This window comes from Heterocephalus glaber, unplaced genomic scaffold (assembly GCF_053883595.1).
Source record: "Heterocephalus glaber isolate CG9 unplaced genomic scaffold, H.glaber_assembly_v1.0 deba00001472, whole genome shotgun sequence".
NCBI classification, from domain to species: Eukaryota; Metazoa; Chordata; class Mammalia; order Rodentia; family Bathyergidae; genus Heterocephalus; species Heterocephalus glaber.
Genome location: NW_028258315.1, coordinates 92,330,310 through 92,355,581, shown reverse-complemented (window position 1 = coordinate 92,355,581; position 25,272 = coordinate 92,330,310). Strand labels below are relative to the sequence as shown.

Sequence of the window (25,272 nt, the reverse complement as noted above, 5' to 3'; positions counted from 1 at the left end):
TCTTCATTTCTCTGGATAGGAAGTATTTGTAACAATCTACGAATGTAGCTCAGTGGTTTAGCAGTTGTCTAGAATGTACAAAGCTCTGGCTTCAATCAAAGGACTGCTATGAAAAAAAATCATTTGTAGCTTGGTGTGACAGTGCATGCTTATTGTGGGGCTGAGGCAGTAGAATCAAGTTCGAGGCCAGCCTAGGCAACTTAATGAGATCCTGTCTCAAAATTAAAAGGGCTGAGGATGTGTGTGCCTCAGTTGGTATAGTGTTTGCCTATGTGAGGCCCTGGGTTCAATCACCTGTCCTGCAAAGGCAGGGGAAGCGGGTTGACACCAGAAAACCTCTCTTCTATATTACTAGCACTTTCCAGTAACTCACAGGATGGAAAAAGAGCTCTAAGACAAGGTTGGAGATCACCTGGGAAGATCCCTAGACAGGACACTCCACCATATTTTTGTTCCAGATCAGTCTTTCATAATTTTTCCTGATACCTTTAAAACGCCTTTTTATAAGTGAATAAAAAAGCCACCCCAGGGCCAACTGGCTGTGGAGCGGAGAAGGTAGACCACAACAACCTCCTGCGGGAACCTTGAGTTACAGGCATCAGGCAGGGGTGGATGGGCAGGATTCCTAAGACTGACAATACCCGTGAGCCCTCTGGCGTCCTCCCTGATACTCCTCAGGTAAACGGAGAACGGCCTGTTAGTCTAACTTGGCTGTGATGCTGTGTGAGACAGCAAAAGATGAGTAAGATGTGACCAGCTGCTTGTGTGGTGGACCTGTGCTGCCCTTCCTGCCTCTCCCCTCGGGGCAGGCCTGGTTCTGAGGCTTTGCCTTAGGAAAGTGAGGAAAGAAATATTGCTCACGACTCCAGAAATGTGCCTTGATTTGGGCTACCGAGGACCCTTGATTTCTTTCACTCATTTTTATCCACAGATTTTTTATCAGTGTTCCCACCAGAATATCCTCACCCCAACTCTGCCCTGCCTCCTAGTTACAGATTGTTACAAACCTCAATATCTGATCTGAATGAAGTGGTTGTAAATTTAAATGTAAAGTTGGATCCTGGATTTTTCTGTGCCCAGCCAGCAAATTCAGGATGTTTTGGAAAGAACCAGACAGCTGAAATCATGGTTGCCTTGTGATCCTGACTGTTCTGCTTTGCTAGCTCCTCCTTACGGTGTCCCTTCAGTCCCCACAGGTACCCATCAGCCCCTGTCCCAAGGGGGTTCCCTAGAGCAGGGGACCTAAGCAGAAGAAAGCAGACATCGATTCAGTCTGAATATTTCAAAAATGTCTCTAATTTTTATTTTTCCATTTCCCCCCATTCATGGCCAGACCCAGCTTGGCCACTGAATCATACAAGACCTTTGCAAAATAGAACAGTAGGAAGGAATGTCCTATTTCATTGGGAAGTTAGTTTAAACTTAATCTTTTTTAATTTTTTAAAAGCGCTAAGTCGTACCCCAACCGGAAGCTGATCTGGGCTTACCAAGGCTGACCACTGTTTTCATTTGAAGGTCATGGAGGCGGAGCAGACCAAGACGAGGAGTGAACTGGTGCATAAGGAGACAGCAGCCAGGTACAATGCTGCCATGGGCCGCATGCGACAGCTGGAGAAGAAACTCAAGAGAGCCATCAACAAGTCCAAGTAAGCCCGGGCAGCCTTCCCTGGGTCGTGTGCTTACCCTCTTCCACATGTGCTCAGCCTTTGCGCAGCATGCACCAGGACGACCTGGACTTGGCAAGACTTTGACCCAGAGCCCCATCCAGGCTCCCTTCCCGCTTGTTCTATAGGACGCTGAGCCAGAGGACACTGAGCAGCAGGCTGCTCCATACCAATGTGGGAGAGACAGAGCAAGGAATATCAAAGCAACCATTATATGGCCCACAGGCTGGGCTTTGGGGAATTCCGGTAGTACATGTGGCTCTGTGGTTGACTGGACAGGGCTTTGTCCCTCAGTTTACCTGTCAGCATAATGGGAATAAATTCCCTTCCTAGTACATGTTCTCTGTAGATAAATGCTGTAAGACTAGTTTAAATGGAGCTTTTCTCGAGTGCATCTCACTTTACCACCCTTTTATTTTTACAAAATAATGTTTCTGGTGGGCAAGTACAACTCTTGGGGACAAGCCCCTGCTCCATTTGCATTTGCAGGGCCTCCAAGCAAAAGGGGCAGAACTTTCACTGGCCCCTTCAGAGACAGACCTGGAGCAGAGCATGCATGCTGGGCTACTGATTGCCTCTGAGTGGGGACACAGGCTCACCTAGGAGGGGCTGGGCAGCTGGAAGCTCAGCATGGGCCCAGCCTCCCCCGAGGACGAGGCTCCGAACAGAAGAGCTTGGTCCTCTTCTGCTGTGTCTCCCCCTGCACTCGTCTTTGACTTCCGCCCGCTCGCCTTTGGCATCCATGTGTACGCACATGAGCAGATGAATGTCAGCTGCAGGGGATGTGTGTGTATATGGCGTTCTGTACACCGGAGGAGGTGAGAGGGTGGCCACAGGGCACGTGCCTGCCCCGGTGAGTGCCCCCAAAAGCGGGGAAGCAGCCCCTCGCGCGTCTTCCTTCAGCGCAGTACGACGGCTCTTCTCTCCAACGCCCTCCACCCCCTGCGCACATCTCACACACTTACCTACTCCCTCACCGCCTAACCCATTAAAAAGTCAGAACTGTTCCGGCCTCACTGCCGACCTTTCCAGAATGCTGGAGGAGTGTAGGGCCAGACCGTGCACCTCGGGTGGCTCCTCCTGACTGTAGGCTGGGGCCCATCTCTGCATTCCACGGCCTGGCGCCCAGCCCTCCTTCAGCCCCACTCCGCCTCTCCACCCTCGATGTGGCTGCTCTCGCTCCTTTCTCCTGGACATCTGCCCTGCGCTGCTCATGCCTGTCTCCACGCCCTATGCTACCTGATGTGTGTTCCTGTGGTCCCTTCGGAGCGCCTGTACCCTCCTCTTTGCAAGTTTCAGGTTTTCTGTGCTCACCAAAGGTGTCCTGTGCTGTCCGTGTCACATTAACGGTGAGGGAGGAGTGGCACCGCTGCCTTGCCCAGCAAGAGGTCTGAGCGGCCCCTTCCCCAGCCTCATCTGCCGACACTGTTGGGGCACAGCCAGGCCACCTTCGCTGCCAGGCACAGCCAGATGACCTTGAACAGCCTCCCTAGACAGGAAGAGAACACGGGGCCCCCAGTACCTGGAGATCAGCCAGGGTGAGACCAGCAGTGGGTCCTGTGTCATTTGGGTGCTAGGAAATGCTCCCAGCATCACCCTTATCTCAGGTCCCAGTCAGAGCTTGTCACAGAGCCCGGCAGGGAGACCTGGCCAGCTTATAGTAGTGCCTCTTGTGCATCTTGTAGACTTTTATCATTTGCTTTTATGATTTTTCCCTTCCTATCTTCACAGACCTTATTTTGAACTCAAGGGAAAGTACTACGTGCAGCTTGAGGTATGTGCGGCCTTCAGATTTGTCACAGATGAATGTGTTTTGTTTTGTTTTTTTGAGGCAGGGTCTTACTGTTTAGTTCAGGATGGCCTTAAACTCACTATGTAGCCCAGGCTGGCTTCAAACTCATGACGATTCTCCTGCCTCAGCTTTCTGAGTGCTGGGATTACAGGCATGTGCCACCGTGCCTGGCTCACAGATGAGTATTTTTCTGCACTGAAAGCCTGGCTTTAATATAGTAGCAGGCTTTCTAATGACCCATTTACTGCATGGGGAGAATGGAGGGACACATTCATTTTCAGACCTCAAAATGGTCTAAGTTGGCTCTTCCGTTGTGTCTGAAGTTACCCTTGCAGATTGTTCCAGGCCTGTGATTCTTCTCGTGCATCAGCAGCACTTGGAAACTTGCTAGACATGCACGTTCCTAGACACCCCACCCCCAGCTCAGAACCTCTGGGTAGGGCCAGCAATCTGAGTTGTAGCCCACTCCAGGGATTCTGAAAGAAGTTTGAAAACCACGGTACTGGGAACCAGGCGGCAAGACTAAGACCTGTGTTGGATGCCCAGTGCTTCTTCCCTCTGGGCTGTAATCCATGTTTGTGGCTATTACAGCTGTCACCAAATGGGACGTGGGGTGGGGTGGCTGATTTTCTGCCTGGTGAATGGACAGTGGCAATGAGTGAGCAGCCCCTCCCTTAGTCATGTCTTAGGAAATTGTCTGATGTGGAATCCCATGGAGAAAATGCACTAAACCTGGCATTTGAAAAGCACCTTGAGCCCCACGGGGCCAGCTTTCACTTACGCAGCCTCCCATCTTCCCAACAGCAACTGAAGAAGACAGTCGATGACCTGCAGGCCAAACTGACCCTGGCGAAAGGAGAGTACAAGACTGCCCTGAAGAACCTGGAGCGGATCTCGGATGAGATCCACGAGCGGCGGCGCTCCAGTGCCATGGGGCCTCGGGGCTGTGGCGTGGGTGCCGAGGGCAGTGGCACATCTGTGGAGGACCTGCCCGGGGGCAAACCTGAGCCGGATGCAGTTTCTGGTGAGTCAGGCAACTGGGTCACGACTGTGCTCTGTTCCAGGGCTGTCTTGGCCCAAAGTCCCTGCCCTCTCTGCCCATCGCTGAAAGATTTCAGAGTTGGGCCGCCCTGCTGTTATTTCCGGTGGTTTCCAACATTTTGTGGAACACTGTGCTCATCAAGATGCTGCTAAATGGTACTCACAAGTCAGGATTCCGTGGTCCTGTAAGTTTGGAGAATGTCGTGCTTGTGTCCTCCCATGAGAACGAACACTCATGGTTCTGAGAAGGCCTGCAGCAAAGAGTTGTCTTAAGAATACTTTGGAATCTGATCTGATTCAAATCCTGGCCTTCACATCATTCCGAATATTTGAACTCTGATTCTTCACCCGCAGAACGGAACATGTGATACTGTCTGCTCTTGCTGTGTAGGGCAGTGGTTAGGGTCATTCGAGAAGCCTGGCACCCATGAAGCCCTCAGCAGTGAATGGTGGCTCCCACTGGTGTCTGACCTTGGAGACCTTGGTCTTGCCTTCCGCTGCAGTCATGAAGAGCATGCTTTGAACACTTCATTACTTTGGCTTTTCTCTGGAGTAATCCCTGGTTGGCTTTATCCCAGGCTCCTTTCTTAGTGATTCTTTAACTCCATCAACTTGTTTGGATACCAGATCCAAAGGAAATTAAGCAAGGACTATGTCAGTTACTTTATTATCATTCTGTAAAACCTTTATGGAGAGGATCCTGAAACTCAGAGAGGTTAAATAATTTGGCAAGGCCACAGCACTGGAGTCAGGATCTGAATTCAGGTCTCAGTCCATTTTCTGTCTCCAACATTATAGTTCTTAATTTTTAACAGTCCTCTATGGAACTCTACAAGGCCATTTTTAAAGATGCAGGAGGTAAAGGAGAGTAGGAAGGACATAAGAAACGGAACTGTGTACAGGCTGAAGGGAAAAACAGCTAAAGGCTGACGAGGCTCTGAAGCCACAGGGTGATGTATCTCTGGGCCTTGGTTACTCTGGTCTGCAAGTGAAGGGACAAGCTACAGCGCACTGCAGAAGGATTTTGTTCTTTGTAGCAAATAGTGATCTAGGCAGGCTCTGAGTGGGTCTCTTGAAAGATCAGAAGTCACCTGGAAGGAAACAGAAGACTCCACAGATAAATCTTCCATACAGGGCTGTTCTTCCTGCAGCTCTTGCTTCTGCCCTGGTGGAAGCCCTTTAGTTGTCTTTGGAAGATTGGCTGAATTCATCTTTCATCTTTAAGCAGTATCTGGTGACTTCAGGGGTCAGGTTGCTTTGTTAGGGGCAGGGATTCCACAGTCCCCTGCGGGGTCCAGCTGCCGAGAGCAGCAGAGAGCACTTTGGCAGGGGTTTAAGGATCTAGGTTACTATCTATCACACCCATGTGACTGGTATTCTCTCTCTTAGTGGCCTCAGAGGCTTTTGAAGACGACAACTGTAGCAACTTTGTGTCTGAAGATGACTCGGAAACTCAGTCTGTGTCTAGCTTCAGTTCAGGACCAACAAGCCCACTGGAGACGCCAGACCAGTTTCCTGCAGTCTCGAGGCCCGGCAGCCTGGACCTGCCCAGCCCCGTGTCCCTGTCGGAGTTTGGGCTGCTGTTCCCAGTGCTGGGCCCCCGGAGTGAGTGCAGCGGGGCCTCTTCCCCCGAATGTGAGGGAGAACGAGGTGAGTGGCAGCCCCGCCAGCCCTGCCCTGCCTGTGCCCCCCCCCCCCCATGCCTGTGCTGTTCTGTGCCTCTGCCCGGGGCCACGCTGCTGGTGGCAGTCAGCTGAGACGATTTCCGGGGGCTGCTCTGTGGGCTCCTGGCTCTTCCTGACCAGCGTGAGGAAGGAGAGCTCAGGTCCTCGCCTGCTAGAGGGAAGGGTTTCCCAGCTACATAATGAGAGTGACTAATTTAATCTGATTATATGGAATATACAAAGTGATATAAAGAATTAAACCAGTAAATGATTACATGGTGAAGAACCCTCTCTGATCTGATCTAACGTGTGTTGGGAAATGCTGGGAATTCCAAAGGGCTGGGCTGGGCTGGGCTGTTCGGCCGGTTTGTGCCTAATTAATTTACAGTACTTAGTAGATGACCTTTTCCCCCGACAGGAGACAGGGCAGAAGGGGCAGAGAATAAAACAAGTGACAAAGCCAACAACAATCCAGGTCTCAGCAACAGCAGTGGTGGTGGCAGGGGTAGGAGCCAAAGCAGCACCTCCCCCGAGGGCCAGGCCGTGGAGACCCGGATGAAGCAGCTGTCCCTCCAGTGTTCAAAAGGAAGAGACGGGATTATTGCTGACATAAAAATGGTGCAGACTGGCTGATCCACTGAGCTGTGGCCCATGTGCAAAAGAATATTTCTATACGAAACTGGAGAACATTGTGCCAATAACCATTTAACATATGCCAAATCGTACGCATTTACTCTAAACTGCACTAATGAAGTTTCAGTGACCTTGAGGGCTGAAGAGTTTCCTTCCAGTGAGAGCTCTTGGTTTGTTTTCCAGAGCAGAGTTAACGCAGGTGGACTGTGAACAGGGTCACGGCCTTTGCGGAACATTCCCTGTAAGAGGGTTATGGAAGCAATAACTAGTTCCTGTGAAGGAACCCAAGCCAGGAATGGGGCTGGAAGCTTAGCTAAACTGGAGGCCATAACTTGAGTCTCTCCCTTCTCTGGCCCTCAGTTCTGGGAAACTGACATGTTCTCTCCATTATATCCCAGGGCATTGAAATAGTTCAAGAAACCTACACACAAATAAAACAACTCAAGGGTGCAAAGCACACCTTTCTGACCTAGTGACGGCTTAAAAATTCCAAGAACACAATTCATTTTCATCACCTCTGGTGTTCAAGGGGGGCTTTTAAAAAAAGCATGTATGCTGGGACACTCATTAAAACCATTTCCTAGGAAGGCTACCATGAACTGCACTTTCAGGGGTGGGAAAGGTGAATGTCAGCGTGGGGCTGGGGGATGAGAGTAGCAAGGACACATCACACATCAGAAGGGGATTTGTGGCTGTAGGAAAGAAGGGTCTGTAACATAACCTTACCCTGCCAGCCAAGGGGATTTATTCTAAGAGAAGCGCATGTGAAGAATGGTTGCCATTGTTATATCTAGATTGACAAGGTGTTCATTTCTATCTAGGCTGTAACTTTAAAAATAAATGAAATTATTTAAGGGTTATGCTGCACTAGTTTTCTTAGAGGAAATTGTCCTTCAAGCTAGGAAAGGGAGTTGGCATGTGTTGGCAAAGGCTGTTAAATAGAAGCAATGGAGTCTGTTATGCTACTAGCAGTGTTAAGACTGCTTTTCTTTAATGTTTTCTTGGCTATGCATATTTAGAGTGCTATATTTCATGTGTCTTATTTTGTTAGGAAAATTTAGCATTTCTAAAAGAAAAAAGCCTCCCCATTTCAAGTTGTTACTCCTGTCCCAGCTTGTATATTTTAGTCATCTGTATCTCTTCATACTGTAGTAGTTCTTTTTATTGACTGATACAGTATCCTAATTACAAGGTTATTTTGTACTTGTCTTAATACCTTGAGTGTAATAAAAACTGCTTAAGAAAAGTTCATGTGACTTCAAATAAGTTCCAGTGTTGCCTAACTCTTCTGTCCTAGGTAACCCTTTATCATAAAGAAGATCATGGAATGCAGTGGTCATTTGTTCTCATTTTCAGTTAAGGTCCTGAATCCTAGTAATTTAAGCCCAAATGCAAGGTTTGAATTACAATTACACTTTGGCTACTGCTAAAGCAGATCAGGTAAGGAGATAGTGGCAGGAAAACAGGTAAAGTGGTTAGGTGGAGAAGTGGTTTTCAGCCCTGAGGACCTGAACCCTTGCCGTCTGGTCTCATCCCCAAGGACTGAATTGATCTGTGCTGCACTCGGACATTACTCCTCAAGTTCCCAGGTGATTTCTACAGTGTTTCGTGGTTATGAGTCAGATGGCTATCACGATCCTTTCTCTAGTGGAAATGTTAAAGTGCTGGTCTTTTAACCTATGGACTCTGAATGTGTGTATTTCTATTAGAGCATGCTGTAGGGAACAGTGCAGGGTTACCCAATAATCATGATTAAGATGTTTTACCTAGTAGTTTTTGCTCCAAGTTCATCAAGCAGTGTTACTTGAATCCCAGTGACCCTATTTTCAAAGTCCATTCAATTCTCGTGTTAAATCCCCATGTACTGTGGATTCTATCTCTAATAAAAGACAGACTTTTAAGAATTACGGTTAGCAAAAACTGTTCCCTGAGGCATTACTCATTTTTCCACATTCTAGAAAAAAGAAAATGCCATTTGGAAAAGCACTAGGATAGCCTGAAGTTCCTATAAATGTTCCTCAAAAACAAATTGTACAGTCTAATGTGCAGAGACTCTAATGTGAAATTCTGGCTCAAATATCTGTTACCCAGAGAGTTAAACCTTATAGTTGCCTTTCATAAGTAGAAGCCACAAAAGAACATTTCATTAATGACTAGAAATTTCTCTAATACTTTTTGCAGAGAACAGAAGTGGGATAGAATTTTGTAGCACTGGGCTTTCTCTCATCTTTAGGAAGACAAGCCTGTGCCAATTAACTTAAGACTTCTGGATCATGGTGGCACTATACTCATCAGTGGATTAATCTTCTGATGTTCACAGCAAAATGTCCTATTAGGAGGTGGGGCACAGCTGGAGGTGCCTTTGGAGGGTATCTCTCTTGCTGGTGGTCTTTCCCTGTGCTCTGCTTTCTGGCCACTATGAGAGAATAGCTTTGCTCTACCACACCCTTCGCCACGATGTTCCTGCTTTGGAGTCAGCTGATCACAGTCTGAAACCTCCAAAACTGTAAGTCAAATTGAACCTCTCTTCTTTGAGTATTTTGTCCCGTTGTTATGGCTTATATCTAGATGTCCCCCCAAAGCTTCATGCGCTCGCTCGCAGCTGGGGATTTGGGGGCAGTGACTGGGTCACTGGTTCTGTCCACTCATGGGTTTATAGCTGGGTATGATGCTAAGAGGTACACCTGGTGTGAGGAGGTGGGTCACTGTGGGTATGGCCTGGAGATAGATAAAAATATCTTTTTAAAAATCTGCCGTGAGTGCTGCTGCTTCCTGCCTACCATGCTATGAACTGTTTCTCTACTGCCATGCCACCCACCCTACCTTGGAACCAGCCAACTATGGACTGAAACCTCTGCAAACGGTGAGCTAAAATAAGCCTTTCCTCCTCTAAAATTTAGAATCGAGCAAATGCAGAATGATTTAACACGTTTACGACAGGGCCATGATTTGTCTCACTGCTGGGCAGCCTAAACCACTGGTGGTACATGCATGATTGTCCCGCTGGATGGCTTTTTATTAACTTTATCAGTTAAAAAGACCAATAAAAAGTAATTTAGATCTGTTTGTACCACCAGGGGTACAAGCCACCTGATGGCACAGTCAGTCATGCACGTACCAGCAGTGGTTCAAGTTGGCAGGAACATGCCAAACAGCAATGGCACTGCTGTGTGCTGTTGTATGAGCAGTGCTGCTCTGAAGGACAGGGACACTGAGCTAAAGTGCTCTGAGCCTGTGAAGACCTCCTGGATTGGCATGCAACTAAAACAAGGCTAAAACTAAAACAAATAGAACAACCTTAAGGCCTGGGATTTAGCTCAGGGGTTCCGCCGCCTACCTAGAAAGGGAAAGGTCCCAAGTTCAATCCCCGGTACAAAAAAAAAACCTTAAAATTTTCAGTTTACAGACTGTACCTCAGGAGGTGACCATAACTCGTTACCAGCTGGATCCAAAATTTGTCACAAGTATTCTGTATGAGAACAATGTAATCACTATTGATGCAAATTTCTTCTCAGACTTAGAATGATGTAGACACAGTTGATGTGGCTTATTTATTTGAAAAAGATACTAAAAATGAATCCTTATTCCATAGACCTGAGAGTAAATAAATGGGGACCAACTGGATCTAAATCCTGGCATGAAAAAGTGCCTGAATTTTCAATGCAGGGCCAGCAGCTAGTGTTACTGCTGTCCTTGTGGTTTTAACAATAGAAATTATCACTGTGGAATTGTTGTGCTGGTAATTTCCGGAAAGAAGAAAACTGCAAATTATGAGAAGGCTGAGATAAAGGAAATAGGTAAAATGCATAGAGAACCCAATGCATAATGAACTATAATTTGAAGATTAACCACAAGGGAAATTAGCAAAAGGATTCAGATCACAAATGCATGCACACGGGACAAAATGATCTTTGAGTATTACTACATTATTAAAGTCATATATTTGGTAATGCTGCTTAGAGGATAGGTTTCTCTATTACAATCTTAAAATCTGACTATAAGGGTCTTATCTATGCAGATCTAAAATAAGACCAAGAACCTGGACTGCACAGTTAAAATACATGCGTAATATTGAAGTGTATTAAATATTCTTGGACAGTAGTCTGAAGGACACTGTCTCATTTGTGACTCAAAGGTGCCTATTTGAGTCTTGCATAATAAACATTCTTTAGAAATACAAAATATTTTTAAATTGACATTTAAGATTTAGAATTTGAACATATTTTTTTCAAACTGAAATTTCATTAATCTGTCACTAAATTAAAAGATATTTCTGAAGCATGTATTTTCATGCAAATAATTCCTTTTCTTTGTTGGGGGGGGCGGGTACTGGAGATTGAACTCGGGACCTTGCACTTGCCAGGCAGGCAGTGGCACTGAGCTACATCCCCAGCCCCAAATAATTCTCCTTTCAATAAAACACACAAGCTGAAACATTTTAGTAAATCAAATTCTCTACACTGTGCAGTTTCCTTAAGTATAAACTTTATTTCAATTAAAGGCAGCAGAAATACAAAATAAGAGGTTTTGATAATTATAAAGTAGAGACAATCTCACCCTATTAATTTTCAGACCTTTAGAATCTCAAGCATTCTATTTGGATGGATTTTTATGTAAACAGCTAGGAATTTACAAGACACGAGGTCTTGGCAACTCACCTTCTCTGAATGCTGTATAACCCCATCACCACAAACTAAATTTTCAATTTCTTCAAAGTGCTGTTACCACAAGAGCACTGAACTACAGAGTAATTTAAAAAGACTATACAAACTAAATTGTAACGTCTTCATTACCTCAGATTACTACTTTCATCAACCTGATAGAACTGCAACCGTGAATATACCTCAGTTCTCTCTTATGCTTCAGTGGGAGACAGGTTCTAACCTCAGTGACCTTCATTCTTAAGCCTGAGCATCTCCATGCTAAGCTAATTAGTACTTCTTAAAGCTTTATTCTTTTATAACATCTGGGTAACAATAAACATTTAAAGTCATAAATAATGCAACATTAATTACAGTGACATGATTCATTTGGTAATCAGTTGCCCAAGATATACAGAGGAGTCAACACAAACAGGTTTAACAACATGCTTTCTAAAAAAAGGGAAACATAATTAAATATTTCAGGGATATTAAAATAGTCCGCCATTCCGTTCAGCGAGTCTACATCCCTCATCTGATCTCAGCCTTGTCCTCTGAGCAAAGGCATCTCACAGTGATGACTAAGTCTGATTTTTAATCATACACATTTTACACCTAAATGCAGGCCAACTCTCTATGTACACAAAACCATGTAAACAGTACTTTTAGGTGATAAAGGTAATTCCGACTACTTACACTTCTTGCACCAGATTCCACTGTAACACGTTTTGAAACTTAATCCTATTCTGTTGTATTTATCTTCCCAAAGATTGTGTCCTCGTTTGAAGAGTTGATGCTTGGTAAGTCCAAAATCCAGTTATTGCTGAGATTTCTGTCACTGAAGTTGCGTTGTCTTGATGGGGATAATGCTATTAAAGTCCAAGAAAAAAGGTCCTTCTTGTTTAGGCAAAAAAGTACTGGGAATGATATTAAAGATCCCAGCCGGTATGTTTTCTAATTCCAGGTAGCAAAATCCACACCTAAAGTCAGAGAAAATGAGAAAAAAGTTTATAGACCATGCCACAAAAAGTATAAATTGGATGTAATCAATATGCCAGTGTTACCTATAATCACCACTAGATTTCCTCTGAAACCCATAGGGAACAGGATCTCCCACCAAAGAAACTGTTACAACCTCGAATCCAACACTATATTGCCTAGAAAAATGAACAGCATTATTAGTAAGCAGATGCAAATAAATACATGATTTAAAATATTTCTAAAGTGCAGATGAACTATCAAGATCAGACAACACTTTCAAAGTTTCAGTAGGAAGAAACAGTACTCTGACACCATGATACTATAACTATATAAAATACCATTTAAGTTCACTGAAGCCATAAAGATCATATTGTGTTAAGCTTCCTTTAAGTCTGTTTTTGCCACAGTTTCCCCAGGGAATAATTTCAAAGATAAAACTGTCATTTAAATTTAAAATTTAACAGATGAAATATTGCCTATGGATCAGGAAAAGTCCTAAAATAAAATCTAAATTCGAAATAATTAGCATATGACACATGGCATTGCAAATCAGTGGTGAAATGCAAAATTCCCTTAGATGGTGATGAGGTGATAAAAAAATTTTTTTTTTTGGTACCGGAGATCAAACTCGGGACCTCATGCTTGCGAGACAGGCAGTGGCACCACTGAGCTAAATCCCCAGCCCAAGGTGATAAAATTTTTGAAGAAAAATTATTAAACTGTATTTCATACTAAATATACATCTGAATTCTAGAAGCTGTACTATTTCGCTTTCACAGGTTTGTAATTCACCTTGAATTTCTAGACTGGATGTGAGACAGGTCTAATCACCACTTCTTACGCTTGGAAACTGTTATCCCAGACCATTTATTGAAGATTGCTGTTTCCCTGTTCTTATACAATGCCTCATTATTACAAATCAAACAGCCATATTTGCATAGGATTGATTCTAAACTTTGTTCCACTAGGCTCATTTTTAAGATTAACACCTGTAAGAAAGCGACTCATCACAAACCTTGGTCCTCTTAGCTCAATCAGTAAAGGCCCCGTCTTTTCTATGTGGAATTGATAGATGGGGTTATTTCTGTGAGTCTCCTGGAAATTTCCACATCCTCCAGCACTCTGACCACTCCACTTTCCATTGATCTAATAAAAAAGTTTTTGTATTAATAAAACTTCCCATTTTCCAACTCCACTCCTCTCCACTTTTAAAATAAAAAGTTAAATTTAAAGCAATTCTCTATTCTGTGGCTCAACCTCACATCTCCAGTCTTTATTTGCCACTGACAGTGACCCCTCCCTGATGGCCAGACTGCTTTGCTGCACTCCATCTGTCAGCCTGTAACCAAGAGGTTTTCCCTGCCAGGAATCCTCCCCAGGATATTCCTTTACACAGCTGGCTCAACTGCAAAGTCATTCTCAAAGCTGACTTTAAAGGTTTACCCACAGCAAAAGGTTTGTGTTAACCTCTTCCCTGTGAGTCACTTGTTTCCATAGCAAAACCTAGTGTTGCTCAATGAAGAACTTGTATTCCAACCGAGATTGAAGGCTACTTACATTTCCCTTATATTCTTGTCAAATCCCAAGTATAAAGAATAAGGTGACACAAGGAAGGAAAAGGAATTTTAAAATTCTAAATGAATACTATCACCCAGAGAAAAGAATTTCCTTACCCGTTTTGATAAGGTGTATGGTGAAGGAATCTTTGAAAAAGTAAAGCTGCATGCTGAATATACCTAATTGAAAAAAAAAATCAAGGTGAGAAGGGAGATTAGGTTGAGAAACTTTGTACTTATTAAAACATAACGATGAAAGAGGGGATTTAGCTCAGTGGCACCGTGCCTGCCTAGCAAGTCCAAGTCCTGAGATCGATCTCCAGTACCACACACACAAAAAAATGATAGACTGGCATACTCAAGTCATTATTCAGTAGGCAGTCGGGGATTAAGTCAGGTTTGAGATCTAGAGATCCTTTTCTGCCACTGTGCTTGACTCATGGTAAATGACAAAGTTTCCAGGTCTCAATTTACGCATCTAGAGAAGGAGTGGCAGCAACTCTTGTCTTTTATTGCTAAAAATGCATTTAAGGTGAACTTCACTTATATATGGCAAGCTAATCTATGTAGAACAAAATTACAATGACCTTCCCAGCTACATGAGAGTAGCACCTTTGTAAATCATCTTTAGGCTGAAGGAGTTATTTTTTTTTAAAGGAGTTATTTCTTGCTTTAAAATTGAATTATACCACATCTCAGGACTAAAGTATTTGGAAAATTAAAGTGTTCATTTAAAACGTACAAAGTGAATAATAATGTTCTCAAAAACAATTTTACAGGAAGCATAATGTTCAACTGATAAATATACAAAAAGAGAACAATGAATTTTCAGAAATAAATTTTTTCTTCAGATAATCCCACCTACAAAGCAGAACACATTATGTACTTCAAGTTACTGTTTTGTCAGTGTTACTTACCCGGACTGTGTAATGGATTGTGTTCTGTTTTTCATATTGAGAAACCACTAATGTAAAGGTGTGGGTCCCAGGCGTGGTCAGCTTTATCTTAGTCAAGTAATGAGGGCTGTTAATTCGAATTCCATCAATGTACGGAGGCGGGTCAGCTGCCGATAGACAAGCCAGTTTATAGAAAAGGAGGCATGGACAGATATCCCTTGACTTGATTCAGTCTTTATTAGGGAATTCAGATTTCAATTGAAAACAGTTTTTAACACATAAAAGCAATATTTTGGAATATATTCTATTAGGTATAATAATCCTTGCTATTTGCTCATGATTCATTTTTCTCCAGGAGAGAATTTTAAAGTCAGAATTAGCATCTTTTTCCTTTTTTGAGGGAATAATTTCTAAAAGATACAAAAAAATTTATAAAAATCTATATTCCCTACCACTCAGACTTCAATGAATAATTCTTGGTGTCACATTAGCTTTTTTATAAAACGAAATCCCTTTTAACCAGCATCATTACCTTACTCCCGTCCACTTTTGGACTTGGGATGCATCTCTTCAGACTAACACATACAAACACACCATCCTAAAAATGATGGATTAACAAAACTTTTCTGTGTGAGTACAGCGTGAGCATCCCTAAGCAGAAAATCCAAAACCTGATGGATTTCAGTGCATTTCAAATGAGGGATGTCAACCTATAACATCTATGGAAATAGTCCAATATCTGAAAAAAATCCAGAACCTCAAACACTTCTGGTGCGAAGCGTGTTGGATAAAGGATACTCATGTGTATATCTTAGGAGGGGATAGTGTATGTCTGTAATATTTGCAGGTGGCGTGTTTTAGGGAGAAGGAGAAAAGAATGAGTGTATCTGTCATCTTGCACTATGTCTGTTTATCTTTCTGTCAATAGGGAACAAGGCCTGTCCTATTTAGAGTGTTGTGATGCAAATAAAACTGTAAACCTGAAATTACTATGAAGAAGTAAAACTACTATATATTAAAAGTGGAAATATTGTTTTAAAAAATGTATCTTAAAAACAGCCAGGCATAGTCACACATGTCTATAATTCTAACACTTGGGATTTCTGTGAGTTCAAGGCCAGCCTGGAATGTACAGCAAGAACCTGTCTCAAAAAACAAACAAAAACCTACAAAAGTCTTTTTTTTTTTTTGGTACTGGGGATCAAACTCGGGTCCCTGCATTTCTGTGGGAGGCGCCGGAATCACTGAGCTAAATCCCTGGCCCAAAACAGTCTATTTTAAAAAGTAAACATAATGAATATATTTGAAATTGAAAAGCCATCTAACATTTTCATGCTGGAAATACATGTGTAGTTTAATTTGGTATTTACCACTAGACCTATATGCTCCGTGCCCACTCTGAAACCTAGAAATATCAACTGATGAAACTCAGTGCCTGCCTGCAGCACAGTGTCAAGGGGAAGAATGCCATATTTTCCTATGAATAAACAAAATAAATACTTCAATCGCTTTTGATCTCATCTCGCTACTCTGCCCACTACTTTTCATGGCCATCTTGAAAGAACTACTAGTTATTGTTTATATCAGTGTCTCTCTCTTTTTGACTAGGGACTGAACCTGAGGCTTTGCACTGAGCTACATTCCTGGCCTTTTTTATTTTTAATTTTGAGACAGGCCCTAACTTGCTAAGTTCTCCAGTCTGGTTTAAACTCCCAATCCTCCTTCCTCAGCCTCCCAGAGTGCTGATACTACAGTTGTGTGCCACCACACCTGACTCACAGTTCCTCCTCCTACTCCCCATTCCTGACTGGGCCTATTCTTCCCAGGGTCAGCAGTCTCCTCTCCACCTAATCTCATTGACACCTCAAACAGCAACAGACGCAGTCACCCACTTTTTTCCTCATGAAATATTTTCTTTGCTTGGGTTACTTCAAACCTCACTCTATCTTACAGGCACTTGTTTCTGTTCCTTTGCTCAGCCTCAGGACCTGAGAACCCAGGGGTCAGGTCCTGAGTGTTCAACTCTGATTCTGCCACTCTCTCCTAAAAGATTATTACACAGTCCTGTTTTCAAATGGCATTTATATGCCCATGACCCCTTAATCTGTACCTCCAGTCCTAACTTTACCTCAGAAGGTTACTCAAAACTCCAGCTGCCCGAGGGCTGGGGATTTAGCTCAGTGGTTCCAGTGCCTGCCTCGCAAGCACAAGGTCCTGAGTTCGATCCCCGGTACCAAAAAAAAAGAAAACTCCAGCTCCCCACTGGCATCTTCATATGGACATCTAATGGGTGTCTCAAACCTAACAAGCCAAAAGTTACCTTTTGTTTTACTCCACAACAAACCTGCTCACTCCCCCCACAAAGTCTCACCCACCTAAGTAACCTTTCTATGGCTCAAGTCAAAAATTTTGGAATCATCTGATTCTTCTTTGCCCTCTACATCAACTAGAGGCCTGACAATCCTACTGAAACCTAATCTGCCCACTCCTCATCTCTATTCCTACCAGCCCAAATTCAAACCACCATCATTCCTCACATAAATAAAGTCCCAATCTGCTTCTCTGCTGCCGATTCTGGCTTCCTCCAATATAACTTTTTAAAATGTTCTCTTTTACAACCTACAATGCGGAAAAAATTTTTACCATCTGTTACTCAGACAAAGGACTACTAGAATATATAAAGAACTAAAAAAAGTCAGACCACCCCCCAGATATAAAGACCCAATTCAAAAATGGGCATCTGAAATGAACAGACATTTCTCAAAGAAGTAAAAGCAGCAAATAAACATGAAAAAATGTTCAACATCACTGGTCATTTGAGAGATGCAAATGAAAACAACACTGAGATTCCACCTCACCCCAGAAAGAACAGCTGCTATCAAGAAATCAACCAATAACAAATGTTGGCAGGGCTGTGGGGAAAGAGGAACCCTGCTCCACTGCTGGTGGGAGTGTAGACTGGTGCAAGCACTGTGGAAATCAGTATGGAGATACCTCAAAGAACTAGGACTGGAAGTCCCATTTGACCCCGCTATTCCCCTGCTGGGGATCTTCCCCAAAGAATTAAAAGAATCATACCATAGCGATATATGTGCACCCATGTTCATAGCAGCACAGTTTGTAATAGCTAAAGCTTGGAAACAGCCCAAGTGCCCATCAACTTGTGAAAAACAGTGCAAATAAGGATCAAAGTGTATAACTGATAATGTGTAATAGGAGGAAAAGGTCCAAAGGAGCAGGGGAGGCAAGAGGGGACGGGGAAAGGAAAGAAAAAATATGAGAAAAGGAAAAAATGGAAACAAAGTCTCTGTAAATAGGGAAGGGTGGAGGGGGTGAAGGGAGGGCAGGGGCAGGGGGAAAAATAAGAACCAAGATGCATCATGTACAGGTACAAGATCCCAATGAGGAATGTAACTGTACTGTATACCTAAAATGTACCAATAAACGTAATGGAATAAATAAATAGATAAATAAATGTTCTCTTTTGGGCCATGAATTTAACTCAGTGGCACTGCGCCTGCCTGGCAAGCGCGAGGTCCCAAGTTTGATCCCCAGTACCAAAAAATAAAAAATAATAAAATGTTCTCTTTGAAAGGGTGATCAGGTCATTTCCTGCTTAAGAGGCCCCAAATCCTTTTCTGTTGCTCACGGAACCTTGTGATCTGACCCCTGCATACCTGTCTGACCTGAGACCACACCCATCCACCCATCCACCCATCCTGGTTTTGTTCCTGTTCTACATCACACCAATCTTACATGTTAGTCCTTGTGCTTGCTGTCCCCTCCAGTACTTTGCAGGACTTGGGTCATTTCTGTCATTCAGTTCCTACAATCCCTCCTCAGAGAGAACCTTCATGGCCACTCAACAAAGCACCAACCAGTTACGCATGATCCTACTTTATATTTCACACACAGGTATCACTACCTCAGTGTGTGTGCACACATGCATGCTTGTTACCTGTATGCCCAACTAGAATATATGCTCCATGAATGCAAGGCCCTAGTTTGTTCACCATTACCCACACCCTTAATTCTACCACTTAATTTTTTTTCTGAATGTGAAAGCAAAATAGCTTAATACTGTATGGACAATGTCTCAGGAGCCCTATGCAGGGAAAGGTGATCACCCAAGGTGAGACTGAGGCTGGAGCTTGACCATGTTCATCAAGCAGAAGGTGAAAGGGGCCTGAGGGTGAAGAGCAGGAAGGAGAGACTCTTGACAGAAGATGCTGAGGAAAGGAGTGGCAGCAAGTATCTTAGTGCGGGCGCTACGAAAGGCTGAGGCAAGAAATACAGGGCGACAGACAGAATAAGGCCAGAACCTATAAAGCCTTGTACACCATGCTGAGGAGCTTGTATGTTTACTCCAGAGCCCACGGAAAACTGCAGAATATTTTTGGTCAAGACATAAGTATGAGGAATAAAAGTCTGCCAGCAATGTGCAAGAACAGAAATCGCAACAGACATGGTTGGCACACACTTGAAATCCCAGCTATTTGGGAGGCTGAGGCAAGAAAAATGCCAGGCAATTTACTGAGACCCTGTACCAAAACCAAATAGAAAACAGATGGGAATGTGACTCAGGGGTAAAGTGCTTCCCTAACATGAGCAAGGCCCTAGATTCAATCCCCTGTATCACAAAAAACACATTAAAAAAAAAAGGAATATAGAAATCCCAAATTCCTGGAGTCTGAACTAAAAACCAATCAAAATATCACAACCCATCTGTTTGAATGGCTTTTGTCTATCAGCATAATTATTAATTTCTGCATATGATCTATATACAATTGGTCACTTTTCATTTTAATCATGTAAATAAAATGTTTTAATGTTCACTTGGCTAGTAAGCATACCTGGGTAATAAACTTTTTTCCCATCAGTCTTGTATACAACCATTGTGATAAATTCTCGATTGTTTGCAAAGTCATCCTAAAAACAAAAAGAATCCAAAGGACTTAAGAAAATGGGCTCAAAATGCTCTTAATGTTAAAAAAAAAAAAAAATTTTATGAGCATTTCTTTCAGCTGCTTAGTGCTATGAAGCATTGTTTTTAATTATAAAAACACTTCAAAAATGACTATTATGTGAAATATTAAGATTCTGAGGTATTAGGATTATAGTTAGCCTTTTTAGAATCAGATCTAATGAGTCAACATTTTCAACCCCCTTCTTAGCATATTTTAATATTAATAGTTATAAGGTCTAACATATATTATCAACCTCCAAATCCTCACTGAAAAGCATAAACTCCTTCATATTTTTCTTCAGATGATTTCTGGACATTTTAAGTGTATGATTATAATGTACATTTCCTTAGAGAAAAATACTAATTTATCTGAGAAGACATTATTTTCAGGGAACCTATATAAATGAAACAGGCTGGCAATCAAATTATGTATCTACTGGCCTGTATTCAAAAGAATTTCTCTACAGCATTAGAAGGGTATCAGTACCTTGTCTGTTATGTGTCTACTAAGCAAAACCCAAACTGCAGCGCCCCCTTGTGGACACTGCACCTCCAGTTTGTACTGGGGGTTGTTGGCCAGGCTATAGGCATCTTTCACAGGTCCTTGCTTAGCATCCCAAGTACTAAAAGATAAAGTCAACAAAGAAGGTCGTGATTAAATTTCTCATAGAGCTGAAATGTAACACTGATTTAAAAAGGGCTGTGTTTCAAGTACAATTAAGCTATCAGGTTTTTTGGTTTTGTTTTATTCTTTTAAAAATGTTTAGTATAACCAAGAAATACAGAATGAAAATAACTATTACAAGACAGTCATCCATGGCCAGAACAAAAAAAAGAAGGAATGTAGTCCTAACTTAACAATTACGTTTCAGATTTTTAAAGTGGAAAATATACTCTGATATGTATAAAAATTTACCTGTGAATGCATGTCGATTCTTTAAAAAGACCTGGATTCCAGCTCAAATAAATCACATCATAATACTGGCAGAGATCATCCCAGGAAATCCAAAATATTCCTGAAAATTAAGTTTTCTGTTAATCTAAAAAATTTGAATAAATTATTTAAGTCAGTTAAATACATTACACCTAGTTAAAACATGTCATTTATTTGGCAAATGGTACTACAATTACAAAGACGTATTTACCATTATCTATTTTCTGAGCTGTCCGGGGATCAAAGTTTAAATATTTTTGCAACTCTGGAGTCCAGTTTTTTACATCATTTTCACTGTATCTCCCCTTCCAACGTAAATGGCTCCAAGGATTTTTCAACTGGATAAATCGCAGCCCCTACATATTAAAAAAAAAAAAAGATAACATTGTTATATCACATCATTTTTGTTCTCATATAGTTTTTTCTTTCACAATCTCATAAATAATTTTTAATTTTGCTCCAAAAGGCTTTAGCTCATGCTATTCCCCTTTCCTGAAAACCTTCTCTCTCATCTGAGTCACTGCTGAAGCAATGGAAAAGAAGGAAGAATATGAACTCAGGAGTCAGAATAAAATAGGACCAAATTCCAGCTCTATTTATCAGTTTGTGGGCTTTCAGTGGGCCACTTAGACTCTACACACTTATGTATGCATATGTAAAAATGAGAATTACGATGTCTTTCTTGAAGATTAAAGGAGATAACATACACAAACTCTTCGTAATTTCCTTTTAATTATTGTTTCTCCTCTAAATTTTACAGTACTGACAATATGTAATACACTAATTTAAAACAAAGACTACCTTATATTGTTTCCTACTTGTACAAATGCTTAAGTCTTAATGAGATCATAAACTCTTTGAAATGCCAATATTATCATCCTTTTTCAGAAATCTTCATTGTTAATGTTATGGTAAATTGTTCCAAAATACCAGCTTTGTGCCTACAAAACTGATTACACTGACAGAAAAATTTAAAAGCTGGTAACCCCGAACATTTCTTACTTCAAGCAGTCCACTTGGGAAATTGAATAATGATGTCCTAAATCAAATTAATTGAGGGGTATTTTTTTTAAACCCGCATTTCTTTGTTATTTTAAATGATACCAAATTGTGGTCTGAAGTAAATGTGATTTCCTCATAAAGGTAAACTCAGTTTTCTCAGGGGATATTCCCTAGAAGCATCAGTAATGTAATTATTTTCTCAATTTTTTTCTACACCACCTGTGCCTCACCACACATCAGTCAGTAGATATTTTACTCCTTTCTTTTCATAAAACTGAGCTCTAAGTGAGCAGGAAATCTCCCTCATTTCACGACTCTACCACTTCTGCTCTGCTTTTCAGAGACAGGTCCTAGCCACCAGAGACAATTCAAAGACACATGGCTATAGATTTTTATATGTTTGTTTTGAGAAGAAAACAAGCAATTCAAAGGGCCGCAAATGGAAAAAATTCCTAGAGAGTTTTTTTTATATATATAAATAATCTGGTTCATGCAGAAACATCCCAGTCCCACAGTTATTTCTAAGTATCAGCAAAGGAAAAGTCTTGGATACATTCAGAAACCTCATGACAGGACTGGACTGAAAGGCAGCAGTCTGAACCAGAGATGTACTCCAAAGAAGACTGTGGAACATTACCTCCAGGAGACATAAAATGATGCAAGGGGGGACAGCTGTGACTTAAATGAGTATGTAAGCAAGTTAAGAGACAGACAAAAATAATACTTTTATGGAAGATTAATAAAGATTAAGAAAATTGTTAAATGAAGAAAGTCACAAATGAAATAAAATTGAGGGTAGCTTTAGGCTAAGACTAAGGCTGTCTGTAAAGAAGGGGTTCTAAAATGCTTGAATGAGAGAAATGGAACTATTTTAAAATAAAAGTCAGAATTAAGTAAATGTTTCAAAATACAGAGAACAGAAGAACTCACAAAAATGATAAACCCAAGCCACCTGTAATCCCAGCACTCAGGAGGCTAAGGCAGGAGGATCAAGAGTTCAAGACCTCCCTGGGCATCCTAGGGCTGAGGAATGTAGCTCAGGCAAAGGCCCTGGACTCAACCTCAACTACTACAAAAAAAAAAAAAAAAAAAAAATGACAGGCCCAGGAAATTCTTCAAACATACTCAATAAAAGAATAAAAAAACACTAGAAAAATAACTCAAATTTTAACACATATAAAGAAGCTTTAAGATGAACTGTGACCATACAAAAACCTCACATAAACGAAAGAAAATTAGAGCCAACTCCTTGTGAGATAACTTGCTCAAGATGGGGAATACTGTTTGGGGTCAGAGATTTCACAGCATCACAGCGTGAATGTGATCATTGACACAGTGAAGAAACCTGTCACCAGACCAACTTATTTCATGTGTACTGCTCTAAAAAATGTCTCAATCTTTACAGAATCACTGAAGAATGGATACTGTGTAACTAATGCTATTTTTTTTAACTAGAAAGGCTATTATTTGACAGTCTTACATTACTGGCATCCAGCAATTTTTTAATGTTTTGTCTTCAAATTAGACCTATTATTGTCATAAATGTGTTGTTTAGTTTCCTTTTGGTTTTCATTTTTTGTTTTGAGACAGGATGTTGCTATGCAGTTCAAGATGGTCTCAAACTCACTATGTAGACCAGACTGGGCTTGAACTCGTGGTGATCCTCCTGCCTCAGCCTCTCAAGTGCTGGGATTACAGGTGTGCACCACCAATCAGAACAATCTTATTTAAAATAAATAATATAATTAATAAATAAATAAAATAAATAATATAATCTTCAAGGTAACTTCAAATTCAAGCCTACTCTCCTATTGCCTGTTTCATTAGCTCAACTTAAATCACTTGCTATTATCTCACTATTGGTCACATTCACCGACAGCTACTTCACAGGATGTTCTAAGAGCAAATATACATAGTACTGAACATTAACAACCTATTTATTACACTGACTGGTGTTTGTGGTAAATTACAATTCTAAAACATAAACCTGTCACATTAGTTTCTCCTATACTTCTATATTCACTTTTATATTCTTTGCTTTGAGTACCCAATTTTAATGCCACTTTTAAAGAAAACACAATTTTATTCAGTTTGGTTGCAGTGCAATACCGACTAGCTAACTGAGAAACTGGCTTAAGACTATCAGCTTTAAAATGTTGCAGCAGGTCTCTACTGCCTTCACAATTCATAGTCATGTGCCACATAAAAATGTTTAATGACTACATATATGACAGCACTTGCTAAGATTAAAATGGAGTTAAAAATCCCACTTGTCTAGTGACGGCACAGCCACCATAATGTTCAACAGTGCATATTTGTGTTTATAACTAAGCAGAGAGGTTTCTGTTTATTTTAGAATTGTAATTTGCCACAAACAGCCAAAATATGTTAATTAACAGTCATTACTGTTCAGTACTATATATATATATTTGGTACTGGGGATCGAACTCAGGTCCTTGTGCTTGCGCAGCAAGTGGTGAAACCACTGAGCTAAATCCCCGGCCTCTTTTTTCTTTTATTGTGATGCTGGTTTAAACAAACCTACTGTGCTACCAACTATAGGAAAGTATAGCAGATACAACTATGTACAGTACATCATACCTGATAATAAATGTCTGCGACTGATTTATATACTGTATTGTATCATTTTATAGTATATTCCCTCTATTTTTTTGAAAAGTTCATCATAAAACAATATGCCATGTTAGGCCAGCAGCAGATGTAAACATCTCAAGTGTACCTCATCTGTTGACTGCATCATTTTTCTCTTTTGAGTTAATCTCCTGTTGTTTTGCTCATCTAGCCCTCGGAGCAGTGGGTTCTATAACACACACACACCCCCGTGCGCCCCCGCCCCCCCCCGGACAATGCAGCCTATGTATACCTGGCTGAACAATCTAGGTTTGTGTAAAGATGCTCACTGATGTTTGTATGAAAACAGAATCAGCTAACTACAAATTTCTCAGATTGTATCATCAAGTGAGCTCTAACTGTAGTTCTGTGTACTACATTTTAAAAAAGGCTAATAAACAGGGGTGCCATTACTGCTGACTGAGCACCACTTCTGTCTACTATAAAGGACTCTCAACACTTGCACTTCCCTAATCCATACAACTGATCCATTTTGCAGTTAAAAATAACACCGTGCAAAGCAGTGCAGTCACACATCCCAAGGCCACAGCCCAAGCACGGGCTGAGAAAGGGTCTGAAAGGCCCGACTGCATGCCAAGGCTCCAAGAAAGAGAAGCAGGCGCTCTCACACACCCACTGGGGTGTGTCTTACTCACAGGTACGGTCCTCTTCTTCCTCCTTTCTCAAACATTTACTCAGTACCTACTCTCTACACTGCTTACCAAGTGACTGACCGAACACCAATGCAGTTGGAAAGCCTGGGAGCTGTGTACCTGTCCCAACCATACTTTTAGAGCGAAGACAGAGGCCCAGTGGTGACCCTGCTCTGCGTCAACACATCAGTACGCCAAGACGCTGCCAATGGTGCCGCC

At 41.8% G+C, this 25,272-nt stretch overlaps 2 protein-coding genes and 1 pseudogene across 5 annotated transcripts in view; 2 read left to right on the top strand and 1 right to left on the bottom strand.

Moving 5' to 3' along the window:
* The window catches only part of Sh3bp5 (SH3 domain binding protein 5), a 70,991-nt gene extending 62,948 nt beyond the window's left edge, over positions 1 to 8,043 (top strand). For both annotated transcript variants that reach the window (XM_087182462.1, XM_004864401.3), the window contains exons 5-9: positions 1,516 to 1,646; positions 3,396 to 3,438; positions 4,261 to 4,480; positions 5,887 to 6,147; positions 6,580 to 8,043. In XM_087182462.1, coding sequence (XP_087038588.1) covers positions 1,516 to 1,646; positions 3,396 to 3,438; positions 4,261 to 4,480; positions 5,887 to 6,147; positions 6,580 to 6,794 — 870 coding nt within the window. In that variant the 3' untranslated portion in view covers positions 6,795 to 8,043. The remainder of the gene's footprint in view (positions 1 to 1,515; positions 1,647 to 3,395; positions 3,439 to 4,260; positions 4,481 to 5,886; positions 6,148 to 6,579) is intronic.
* Positions 8,044 to 8,183: 140 nt separating this feature from the next.
* On the top strand, positions 8,184 to 12,070 carry LOC147826485 (epithelial cell adhesion molecule pseudogene; annotated as a pseudogene). The gene is made up of 2 exons (XR_015439053.1): positions 8,184 to 8,234; positions 10,111 to 12,070. The product of XR_015439053.1 is annotated as an epithelial cell adhesion molecule pseudogene (transcript).
* Capn7 (calpain 7) overlaps positions 11,263 to 25,272 on the bottom strand; it is a 40,206-nt gene continuing 26,196 nt past the window's right edge. The window contains exons 13-21 of one of the 2 annotated variants that reach the window (XM_087182460.1): positions 20,979 to 21,123; positions 20,750 to 20,849; positions 20,321 to 20,456; positions 19,721 to 19,796; positions 14,889 to 15,034; positions 14,089 to 14,151; positions 13,431 to 13,561; positions 12,499 to 12,591; positions 11,263 to 12,414 (exon numbers count right to left, since the gene is read on the bottom strand). In XM_087182460.1, coding sequence (XP_087038586.1) covers positions 12,270 to 12,414; positions 12,499 to 12,591; positions 13,431 to 13,561; positions 14,089 to 14,151; positions 14,889 to 15,034; positions 19,721 to 19,796; positions 20,321 to 20,456; positions 20,750 to 20,849; positions 20,979 to 21,123 — 1,035 coding nt within the window. In that variant the 3' untranslated portion in view covers positions 11,263 to 12,269. The remainder of the gene's footprint in view (positions 12,415 to 12,498; positions 12,592 to 13,430; positions 13,562 to 14,088; positions 14,152 to 14,888; positions 15,035 to 19,720; positions 19,797 to 20,320; positions 20,457 to 20,749; positions 20,850 to 20,978; positions 21,124 to 25,272) is intronic. The other variant, XM_087182461.1, reaches the window with a different exon arrangement.